A 12,672-nucleotide genomic window follows, 5' to 3' on the forward strand; every position below is an offset into this window, starting at 1 on the left:
GGTTGCAGTAAATTAAATAAAAGTGCTGACAGCCATTCCCCTGCTTGGTGTCCCTGGCTTTAAGTACTATGGGACACACACTGGGAAAGAAATGAACAGTTCCCAACTTCAGGTCATTATTTAGCAGTTTTTGTTGACTTCAACTCAAGTTAGATATGTGCATCCTAGGGCAGTGCTCATTGTTGTAGCCTAAAATTATAAATCTATATAGCAAAGTGCCTTTCTTGTCTCGCTTGAATTTAGGTTCATTATTTGATCTTTACTCACCATAAATTACTCTTACTGTGAATTTAAATGTGAATTTAAATTGATAACAAAAAGGAACTGACTGCTTATAAATCAGTTGCTGCAACATGCAATAAGCGCTCCGCAGGTAGGGCCTCGATGGGCAAGAGGAAATCATCATTCACCACTCCCTTGACATCTCGGTCCTCTCTTCTCCATTTCTTCTTCAGTTCTTGCAACATTTGTGGTTACTTTTTACTAAAATCACAACTCTTAGAGGGGTCTTGCAACCTACCAACATTTCATGTGCTGGAAGAGGGACCCACCACGGGGCTTTCCTTGCTGAGCAAAGCAGAAGGTGATGAAGCCCCAGGGCTGCCCGCTCATGGGGGCACAGCTTCCTCCTGCCTGCGGGGGCTGCTGCCTGCCCCAGGCCAGGGGAGCCCTTGGCAGCGCCCCGGGGGTCGGTGCCTCCCCGGCCTGAGAGAACAGCAGAGTGCTGTCACCGCGGCCTGACCCGTCCGTGAGGCAGCTGCTAGCGCTCCACCTCCGCCCTTGGGCCTTCCTGCGAGGCACCCCTGCGGCACCACTGCTTGCTCAGGAAGCCTCTGCCCACAGGGAGCCCTCCAGCCTGTGGGGCTGCCATATGGCGGCCACACTTCATGGCAGCCACGCTTCACAGCGGCCCACACGGACTCCAGAGCCAGTGCCCTTCCCGGGGGGTGCGTCCTCCTGAGCCACACCCGCCAGCCCCACAGGGGGCTTTGCTCTCCCCACAGGCCGTTTTGGGGGGGTAAAGGAGGGGCACGCTCTTTTGTCTGCCCTGTCCGCTAATTTCATTGCACCCTTTCTGAACACAGACAGTACCAGTGTGAGATCAACAACTTTTTTTTTTTCCCCTTTTTTTCCTTTTTCAGTGTTGAAACAGCTTTCCAGTGACATCATCCACTTAAACTTGCCTGACCATGTCCTAATGCGTAAGGAAAGAGCAGAGAAAATGGCGGAAGAAAGAGCCCAGGGATCTGGTATGTAATCTCAGCTCTGTTATTGACCAGCAGACATCCGACACTTGACTTTCTTTATGTGTGTGCTTTAGATTCACTGTTAGGAATTTCACATTTAACTCCTAAAAAATTTTGGAAACACTGTCTCTAAAAGAAAGAATAAAATCCAAGATTTTATTTTTCCTCAAGAAGAATTAAAACTATTCAACCACTTAGACTCTACTTTCAAATAACACTAATGAAAACAAGATCTGGTCATTATATTTGTCAAATGTTACTATATATTTGAGATATATATTCATATATATGAGATATATAGTATAAATCATATAGATATTATTCCATAACTATTTGGGGTTTGTCCTTTTAGGATCTTTGGCCCTGACTGATGGCCTCAGTGCAAAGCCACTGTCTCAAGGGAAGAGAGACTTGGATGAAGAATCCATGTTAAATGTACGTTTGATTATTTGGTCATATTTCTCAGTGTGCTGAGGTGTTCTACACAGTGAGCATTATTTATGAATCACCCAGAGTTTTTCTAGATTTTATTTTTAGAATTCCTGAATGATAAATAGCTTTTAACTAGGCCAGAAAACATGATATGTGCAATTTTCTTTAATATTTTTCCTAAGGAAAAAAAATCCTAAGAAAGAGTGTAGTATAAAATTAAAAATTCAAATTATACTTAATTTCAAATGGTTTCTAGTCCTAATCGTCTCCAGATTTTGATTGTTATTTTAATTAAATGTTAAAGGAGGGGAATATGATCTCCAAAATAAGCAAAAATATGTTGATTATAAAATAATTACCTATACAGATATAAGTGTTCCTGGGCAGGTATTAGCATATTTATTAATATTCAGTGCGAATAGTGACATTAATTTCTTTTGTGCATGTTACTGTCACAATAGCTCCATCTTGTGGTTGACTGAATATTAGTCGGTGATTAATTTTCATTTAGATTCCATGGGAAAAGTAAGGTCAAAAAGAAAAATTTTAAAAATGCTGGTGAGGAGAGGAAATTTTAGATAAATTAATTTCATTGCATTTTTTGATAGGAATAAAAGAAAAAAAAAAAAGGAACAGAAAACAACCATAAAAGCTGAGTGTTTAGTAGTTGCCTTCAGTGGTTGCAATTTGCCATATCTAAGTGGATAACTATAGAGGGGAGAAGTTTTAGTTAAAATATTATTTTAGAAAATCAAAGAAAAAATGTCATTAAGATTATGATTAGCTGGATTACTGAGTTTATGAGTCACATGTACACAGCCAGTTATATTTTGTTTCTATTTCACACAGGTGTTCAAAAATGATGATGCTGATCAGCAGTGTAACCTTGAAGCTGCAATTAAAAACGTTGACAAAATGTCCAATGAGCTGAAGAAACTAAATGGTAATTCTGAGTTCATCATCCAGCTAAACAAGAAGCATTTAAGGCATTGTTTTAAAAAGTGTGCAGTTGTGAATGGCTTGCTTTTCTATGTTATACAACTGGTTTTGAATCTAATGAAACAATACAGTTGCTCTTTTGTTTTGAAAAATTAATGAAACTGTAGTTACATAAAAATGGAATCATGTCAGCTAGCCATGGAAAAAATCTGTTAGGTGGTCAAAGTCAATCCTTTACAGGAACAATAATAGTATCCTCACAGAAATATTACCAGTATGCTAATACCAAACTTTATTTAACCATCTTGAAGTAAACAAAGCAAGGAAACCCTTCACATTTTTGCGAGTTGATAGACAAACACTTCAGAACGTGCTGTATATAACTTGCCATTCACTTAGCATCTACCATTCAATAAATACAATGATGATACACTGCCCTTTGTCTTTCAGTGGAAAGCCAGCTACTGCTTTGTGACCTTATTTTGAACTTCAGCCATCCTATGAAGGCCAAAGATTTAAGAGAAGCTGAAGAAAAAACTTGGAGTTTGACAGATTAGGTAATAATATCCATTTTCATGCATCGTCTTCTATTAATACTGCTTCAGTTTGAACTGTAAAGCAATCATACGGTTTCCTGCAGTTAGGCTATTTTTATTTTAAACTGAAAACGTGGAGTGGAAAAATGCTGTAAGTAGGTTATTGATTTTGAGACCTTTTTTTTTTAAACCCAAATTAAGCCCACTAGGTCTGGAAAGACTGATATAATTAACTAGAAAGGTCAGGAAACTGAGCATGAAGTTTTTCACATGTGGTTGTCTCCTTTTAAACAAAGACATATTGGAACAGTAACAAAATATTTTAAATTACTTTAAGTCAAGTCATCGCTCTCTTATCTCGGTTGTGCTCCGGAAAGTGGGATAAGAAACAGTCAGTAAAGGAGGAACTGCAACTTGTCATTTGATCTGCCTTCCTCATTCTAAACATGCTGCTGAGGAAGGGGGCCAAAGAGCAGATTACTTAAAGCAAACCAAAAGTACTTTCATTCTAGTTTCTGTAGTGACTTTCTAATGCAGCTAGCTAAAAAAGAAAGAAAGATTTAGTGGTCTAAATACTCTATCCTGAAATCTTCTTGGCCCAAAATTTGAGTAGCCAGTGTTTTCATGTAGTACATTGCAATTAATATCCAATCATACTTTACTTGTGGACATGTTTGAATGTTGAGATGTGTTTTTATTCATATACAAAATATATTTATCTGAATAATTAAATCAAGATTTACTCTGCTGAAAAAAAATACAGTGTTATACTTCGTTATGCTGATCTATATTTTATTTGTCTTTTGCTAATGAGATGATTTAAAACAAATAAACCACAATTCCATAGGAGGTATTTCTGGGTTGTCAGACTTTTCAAGGCAGTGCAATGGAATAGAATTACAACCTCCAGCTCACAGAATCAGTGGTAATATGGGGAATGTTGTTCTTAATTTTAGCTTTTTTTGAAAAACATACATTATAACTGACTTTTCTTTTGCAAGATTAGTAGTGAGCTCTTAAAAAATACTGGGCTAGAAACAGGTTTTGTCAGCTGAAGAATTTTTAAAATTTTATTTTTCATCTGTTGTTTTGACTCATAGTTGCATGGAAATTAAATTCACAAACTTTGAATTCCAGTTCCTAGCTAAATGTATTAGAAAGGAAGATAACATTTACCAAACATATATATTTAAAGTAAAACTGTTTATGAAATCTGATTATTTTATCTGAGAAGCCGTACAGATTACATGGAAGATTTTTTTCTGCCTTGAATTTTGGTTCAAGTGTTTCAAGTGATATACACACAAATGGCTTTAAAGGAGAAAAAGCGTGACAAAGTGTGATATAATTATCAAACGAAGGTCTTGTCAGAAAACAAAGGTTACTAGAAAACCAAGGCAAAGAGTTGGATAAATCCCACTTACCAAAGGAGAGTGAAAAACTCTTGATATGCTATGCTTCAGTGGTCCTCAGCTGCAACTTATATTTTAGAACTGGGAACATTTTGTTTTTCTTGAAAAAATTACACTAAAACCAGAAAGCAGTTATATAAGAGGAACTAAGTTTAGCCTGATTGTGTCTGTCTGATTTCTAAGAGATTTGGGTGTGTTCTGCCAATTAAGAATCACATGATGATAATCTTGTTGATATGTCTCCTATAAAAATATTTGCTTAATTTAAAGTCAGAAAAACACAGCTAAAGAGAGGTCTGTGTTAAGGGAGAAAAGCTTGTTTCTGAGTGAGGTTAGAGGATTCTCGAAGATACGTAATTCTAATTTGTGGGCTAAGACATGCCATCAATGAATCATCAGTGGTATGGCAGAGAGAACATGATATCTGTAGATATTTTATTTTTCTAGAAAACTGTGAACGAAGGCAGTTTCATAGCACAGACATAGATCTCGACAAAGAGATGCATATCCAGGGTTGAGGTTTTTTTCTAGTGTCACTGAAACCTAGATGTCTTGAGGGTCCAGGTCAGAGTCCCACTCTTTTCATAGAAGTGGCCATAGATAGATTTACTGGGAAGTGGATCGGGGAAAGAAATGGGCTTTTCTTGTCTTTTGTGTACTCCTCAAATTTGACAAGGTTTGCGTCTACTCTGTATGCATAATAACATAACTGCTGCTGCAGTTCTGATTTGAAAAATAGCTTACTTTTTTTTTTCCTCCTATGAAAGCAGAAGTTTGTATTGGTATTTATTTCTGGGTCCTCTAATTTGACATGGAAATAATTTCAAGAATATACACATATGTTGGAAGATAAAAATTCTCATGTACAGTATGATTAGTGGACAGTAATAAACACATTGTAGGAAAACCAGATTTATAGAGTACAGCATTTAAGGCATAATTTAAAAATAACATTGTCCTTTTTCCTTAAAAGGATTTTTAATGACTTCATGATTTTAGTTTGCTGAAAAAGGAAATACCCTGAAGTTTACAAACTTCAGTAGGCTTCAATACTATATGTGCTCTTCATTAAGGTCTCATTTAAATGTGTCCTGCAGCATATTTTAACATGCACTGGTTTCTTGAACCTCTGTCCTTCCCATCAATCAGAAGAAGAGGTGTTCTTTGGAAGTAATCAATGATATCTGCTACAGAAGAAAAATCCTGTTGGATGGAAAAAATGAGAAGGCTATGATAAAAAATGTCAGAATTATTAGTAATTAGTAAAACCAAAGGGTTTTTTTTTTTTAAGCTCTAAATATTTAGCCATCTTATAAGGTCCAATAAATACTATCAGATCAGCTGTTTTCAATCCTGCCATGATCTGTAGCTCAGTAACTGTTAATCTAGTGTCTGTACAATTTACTGCAATGTTGTATAATTAATTTATGCAGTCATGGGCTATTTAATACATGAAGTTGTCATTCTGTTTGACATGATGATTGCACTTGAAAGTTCAAAAAGTTGACTGATAAATTCAGAGAGTTCTGACTTGATCAAAACTGCTGACTGGTCTGTCTGGTACCAGTAAATCCAGCGCAGTACTGCTGGATGTAAGTAAACCAGCAGTCTGGGAGCAAAGCAGTCAAGTTGGCAGATATGGGTTTGTTCTCAACTGTATATTTCCCTTATCTGGTATCTTAGTCATAAATAAATATTCCCTAACCAGGTGTATATATATATGGATTTCTAATAGCTGTATTCTAAGACTATCCCTTCATTCCCTGAGTGCAAACAGGAGAATCTGATGTTACTTCCAGCAGTAACATGCTCTATCAGGAATAAGTCTGAGACAATAAGTAGAATTCCTCTGGAGTAAAACAGTTGCCAGGTGAAGTATCCTGACACTTAGGCATGAGACAGAGGATACCGTAAGATGAAGGGAAGTAGCGTGAAAAACACATAGTACCTCTTTTCCTTTTAAGCCAGTTCCTAGCAAATATATGTGATTTTGCTCCTGGTAACGAATCTGGATGTTGTATACTTTATCTCTGTACAACACCATCAGTACATATGGATGAGTGGCTGTTTTTCTTGAGCTGTCTCTTACCAAGAATGTTCCATCCTGAAAGATGAAAAAATGAAAGATAACAAACATCACTTCTGGGTTTGATCAGCATAACAACCTTAACTAGAGCACTCATGCTTTTAAGTGTTTTTTCTTTCTGAAATCTCTTTCCTCTTAGTAAGAGAAACTGCACTATTACAGAGTTTAGGTCATTTCTCAAATGTTTTATCTTTCAATTTACTACTTAAAACTTTCCTGTCTGATACAAATGCAGATTTTTAGGGAAGGGAGGAATGGTGTTCTATGAGGGAAAGATTCCATTAAAGGAGGAAGTAAAATATCAAAGGCCAAACCTCACATCACTTTAACCAGAAAATAAGTTAATTTCTGGTAAGTCTGATCTGTTTGCAGACAGCCTAAATAAATGATAGTATCTCTGTAATTTTGGTAAAAACAGTGATATCTCTCTCTCTGTCTCTCTGCTTTTCTTCATTTCAGATCTGTTTTAATAAATCTTCCATTGAAACACCCTTCCTTAAAGGCACTGAATATGATTTCATAAGTTGGACCTTAGTACAAGTCACTGAAATGCTGTACAGTTTTCTTCAGCTCATTGCCCATGCTGTGAAGCACCACAAACAGATTTCCCAGTGTTGGGATACAATTTGGTTTATCTCCACACACACAGTTAAGCCTGGGTTTCATGTTTGAATCTGTCCTTATTTTTCTGGTAAATATGGCCGAGAAAAGGCTGGGATTCATCTAATCTAATTCAAGCTGTCTAAAACTTGAAATTTGAAACAAATTCCTCACTGATGACAGAGAAGTATTTCCAGAGAACAAGTCACTCCTCCTAAGAGAAGTGAGGTGAAACTGCTTTCTGGAGACACAGAATTTGTTCTCTTGGACTATGGAAAACAACAGTCTTCATGGATGGTTAGACTAGATGTGTAACTTTTATGTGAGTAAAGATATTCAAGGTGAGTCCCTCACTCTAAGTACCTACATTGGGGCTATAACCTTACCATGTTATCTACCTTCACTCTTCACATATGATTGCAAGGACATCTAGCTAGCAGATGGTGAGAATTTAAACAGTACCTTGTTTATTTTTCGAAGAGCTGCTTCTGCTTCTGGCCGGGTAACATAAGCAACATACCATTCATCATTTAGTGAGTCCTATGGTTTTTGTGAGAGAGGATAAAGGAGCAAGTCAGCTGTCAGTGAACTAGATTGTGATGTTAACAACATACAAATAGGTAGAGAGAAATTTGAATGCAAGGGATATTTGGGGTTATATGCAGGATTTCTGAAGGTATGAGCTTCAGGGATTATACTAGTATATATTACTGTATGATAAGTGGCACTAAATGATTTTAAAAGTCACTTTGATAAATTTGAAAATATTACAGACCTAGCTATAATATGTCTTCAAGTAAGCTAGAAAAAAAGAGATTTCCAAATATTTTCAGTAAAAGATAGATTTTAAGTGTCATTTTCTCTTTTGTCTGCCTGGGACACTAGCATCCTTTGCCTTCATTTCTCTGGGGTTTCTTAAAATTATTTTATTTTTTCTTTTTTAACTATCATCTGAGACAATAACACAGACTTCCTCTGAACATGCCATGTATGGTAGCCCAGCAGTGTTATCACCAGGAGTGTATTGCTCTAAATTTGTCATATTTAAAGAAATGTGGAAAAAAAATGCACTTACAAGGTATGAATTCTTTACTTGCCAAGGTTTTGTGGAAGAAGAACTGAATATGTAATGCTAGTTGAAGGCAATTGTGCTAAACAAGTAATCCAGCAAACAAGTATTTTTTTTATTTTGTTCTACTGGGGTTTTGCTATTGTTTTTCTTGCTGAAGACAAAATAAGGCACTAAAGTTTGACACAGAAAAGGAAACTGAAAGCACCTACTAACATCCTGACAGTGACTATTAACTAGAAAAACAACTTTGAAAAACATTGTCTCTCTCTCGAAATCAGAAAATTTGCTGTGTTTAGCAGTTATGGTTAATATTTGTAATGTACTGTACCTCATCTTCCTCCATGTTTGTTTGGTGAACTGTCTGTCTGCTAGGAATTGGCAATGGAGGTCTTATGTCAGCTGCGCCTCTGGAAGGAGATCTGCTGTTGTTGCCTTCAAGGATATAAAAGTAGAAAAACTGTTAAAACCAGGAAAATAATTTCATCTGTGCAGTGCATACAGGGTGTACAATCTTGATTTTATGAGGCATGAAGAATTTATTTCACTCTGATACTGAGACATTTTGATTAATTTGAAATCAGATTTAGGCTACTGTATGAGGACCAGGTTCTTTACATAAATTCATCCTTGGTGCACAGGGACTTTAACTGAACTCTTGCATTTCAGATTTCCTTAAAATCAGATTAACTTGAAATAGAGGTTACATATTTTTAGCTTCTGAATGACAATTACACAGTTGAGAGCATCTCCAGTTTCTTTAGAGACAGAAGTAAAGTTGTCTCTGCTTTCCTTGCCTTCTTAGCACGTAGAAACTACAAAATGTCACTGTAAGCCATTGGCAGGTGTTGCCATATGCAAAAAATTATTTGAAAGCAATTGATTTCTAAGCTTCCTTTGTTTTTTCTTGTTATTACAAGTTAAATATGCACCATATTTCACATGGAAAGTGTTTTCTCCCTTTTTTGAGAGTATTAGTAGATCACAGCATCTTGCAGGTAGTGTTGCTCAGCTCTCAGTAGCGTTAACTATATTGAAAAGATGCTTATATGAAATCTTGACAGTGGTTTAACTAGGCAGTAAGCCCAAACTTAATGGGAAGAGAACTCTTAGATTCAGACTAAGTTACACAAGATGGCTTTCAGGAACTTGATAGTTTTCTTTTCACAGTCAACCAGAAACATCTATAGAACAACAAGATTATATTAACTGCACCGAAACCACCTTTCAACCTTCAGTCATTTTTTGTACAAAAAAATGCAGGAATGCAGGATACAAACCTAGATGTAAGCGTGGTGGTAGTGAGCCACTTGAAGACAGGTTTCTAGCACTGTTAAACAAACAAAAAAAAAGGTAGTCAGTATAAATACAATACCGCTATACAACATTTCTGTGCTCTGAAGAACTGATGTGGACTTTGTGCCTGTTCTAAAGAATGTGAAATCCTCTTGAGACCTATGCAGGATGAGGATAACCTTCTCTCTCTTCTTTTTGTTTTTCTTTCCTTCTTTTTATGTAAGTAAATCCACCATTTACTTGAAGCTCAGTATCTGGGAATAATGTGGAGGGAATTGGTAATGGGCCACCAAGACTTCTGTATCAAGGTCAATGCAGAAAACTACTTCAGCTTGTTGAATTTGCACAGGGAATGACTATTTTATTTCCCTAAAGCAGGAAACACAGGCAACAGCTTGCTAAATGTTTCTTTCTATGGGGTTCCACTTATAGAGTAATTTTTCTTGTGGCTTCTATAATATTGTTGATGAAAATGCAGTTTTTCATCATTAATGTTGCAACTATGAATGTGGAGCTACTGGAAAGAGTCCAGTGAAGGGCTGCTAGCATGATAAGGGCCTGGAGCATCTCACATATGAGGAAAGACTGAGGGATCTGGGACTGTTTGGCCTCAAAAAGAGAAGGCTCAGGAGGGATCTTATTAATGCATATAAATACCTGAGGGGAGAGCCAGGCTCTTTTCAGGGGTGCCCAGTGACAGGACCAGAGGCAGTGGGCACAAACTGAAACACAGGAGGTTCCCTCTGAACATCAGCAAACACTTTTTTCTATGCGGGCAACTGAGCACTGGAGCAGGTTGCCAAGAAATGTGGAGTCTCTGTTCTTGGAGATACTCAAAAGCCACCTGGACGTGATGCTGGGCAGCCTGCTCTAGCTGCCCTTGCCTGAGCAGCGGGCTTGGACCAGGGGATGTCCAGAGGTCCCTGCCAACCTCAACCAATTCTGTAAGCTAAGAGCTGACAGTGGCACAGAGCTCATACCCACCGCACCATAACACTTCCATATGCCTGTGCTTTTCCTCCTGTGTTCATGTTAATGCTTTTTGTTAGAAAATGTATAATTTCCTTTCATGGCCTGATCCCAGAATCTACATCCAAAACTTCACAAAATTAAGAGTCCCAATCTTCAATTTCTATTTATTTTTTTTAATTTCTTCATCTAATTTGGAACAAACTGCATGCTTTTCCTGTACAGTTCATGTTTCTCTTCTGCTTGAACAAACTGCAAAAAGCTCTGGGATTAATATGTTAATTATGTTTGCAGAACAAAAACACCCTCTCATGACTTGATTTATGGAAGAGAATCAGCCAAATGGGAGCCTCTACTATATCAAAATTTGGCAACGCTCTTTGAATATAGGCAGAAGTGTTCATCATAGGAATAGTTCGTATTTGCATATGACCTTGCTATTGCTACTGCAATATTTGTTCTACTGGGGTGTCAGCAGTTCCAGGGGATGATGGTAAATGTGAGGAATTCATCAAAGAGCCATTAAAAAAATACAGAGATTAGAAAATGTACTTCAGACTTAGACATAAGGAACCCACTAACTCATCAAAGGCTAAGTCTGTTGCACACTACAACAGAAATCAAAATTTAATTAAGGGCTCTTCCATCTAGCAAATGAAGACATAAAAATCTAATATTTGGAAGTTGAAGCTAGTAAAAAATCATAGTTGAAGCAAGGTTCACAATTTTAAATAGGAATTATTAACCATTAGAGTAAAATTTAGCAAAAGGGTAGTGAAATTCTTTCAGATTCAACTCTAGACAACTAAGGTTGAGGGTTTTTTTAGTTTTGAAGCAATTAGTAGTCACAGCTGTAGCACTTAGGCTCCTAGAGTGTGCAGAATCCTTTTAAAGAAGGACCTCTTTGACCTATATCCTGCATAGTTTTGTAGGAGATGATCCCTTCCCAAAAGGGTTTATCATTCTTATGGATCCTGCAGGCAATGGGAGACATGTCTCAAAAATGGAAACATTTTACCATGTAGGTCTTAAAATACTTCCTTGGCATAAAGCTCGGAGATTTACATTTTTTTTCTTGGTTGACTGATGTACATTATCAGCTTCACTGGATGCAGAGCTTCAATTGTATGAAAGATTCTCCTTGATAGTAGGAACAACACAGATTAGCATGTAGTGGAGGCAAGGGTATAGCCTGAGAAATAATTGACTACTTCAAGTAGTTACCTTGTGTCGTCTGAGAACCCTATAGCCACGTACATACTGTTATTTGCTAAATTGCAAAGAGATTGAGATTCAAGAGGAATGACACAATAATGGATGAAACAAACCTTTCTGCACCAGGCATGCTGTTGGATCCTGGCTTAGGTGGAGGTTTGATAGATTTGGATGGGAATGTATTGGAGCTGTATGGGGGCAAAGATAGCTGTGGCACTGGTCTTTGGGGTGCAGCTGTGGAGAGGAAGAGAAGGAAACTTATGTGAGACATTCTTAAATGAGGTAGAGTTAAGAAATGCTGCCACATTACTGCTGTTTAATAAGATAAACGTAATGGAGAAAGCATTCTATAAAAAGTCCTTGATATGTTAGTTACAGATTCTAAATTCATATGGTCAACTGAGAACTTAAAATTAAGTATTAAAATTAAAAATAAACCGGAACAGGCTTGAGCAACATTTACATTTTCTAACTCCTGTTTTGGATAAGCCACAGTTCAGATACCTTAACTGCAGTAAAGCTGAAGGTGGCACGTAACCATGTGTTATGTTGCTTCTAAATAGTGGATTTGAGATTACCTTTTTGAACTTCATTCCTTTGTGAGATTTCTCACATATCATCATGAACAACAGCATAAAATAAAACATTTTCTTTCTGCAGTGTCCTTAGACCTCCACTACCGGTAAGGGGAGAATGCATCAACTTCACTCTGCACAGCTTAACTAGCCCTATTCTTTATGGAGTCTTGGAGTGACAATCTGTAAAGACTTGACCAAATGTTCTGCTTCTGGTATGGCATCACTTTACCAACTTAATTTTAAGAACAAGGATTCTGAAGTAATTTGTGAATTACATGAAACAAGTTCTGCTT

General features: G+C 37.1%; 1 protein-coding gene across 1 annotated transcript in view; it reads right to left on the minus strand.

The window, feature by feature from the left end:
* Positions 1-2,895: 2,895 nt before the first annotated feature.
* The window catches only part of LCP2 (lymphocyte cytosolic protein 2), a 34,933-nt gene continuing 25,156 nt past the window's right edge, over positions 2,896-12,672 (minus strand). Inside the window, exons 16-21 of the mRNA XM_074838290.1 lie at positions 11,915-12,035; positions 9,602-9,651; positions 8,653-8,756; positions 7,715-7,792; positions 6,515-6,670; positions 2,896-5,769 (exon numbers count right to left, since the gene is read on the minus strand). Of these exons, the coding sequence (XP_074694391.1) occupies positions 5,647-5,769; positions 6,515-6,670; positions 7,715-7,792; positions 8,653-8,756; positions 9,602-9,651; positions 11,915-12,035 (632 nt within the window). The 3' untranslated portion in view covers positions 2,896-5,646. The remainder of the gene's footprint in view (positions 5,770-6,514; positions 6,671-7,714; positions 7,793-8,652; positions 8,757-9,601; positions 9,652-11,914; positions 12,036-12,672) is intronic.

The sequence above is a fragment of the Strix aluco genome, chromosome 13, assembly GCF_031877795.1.
Source record: "Strix aluco isolate bStrAlu1 chromosome 13, bStrAlu1.hap1, whole genome shotgun sequence".
Classification (NCBI taxonomy): Eukaryota; Metazoa; Chordata; class Aves; order Strigiformes; family Strigidae; genus Strix; species Strix aluco.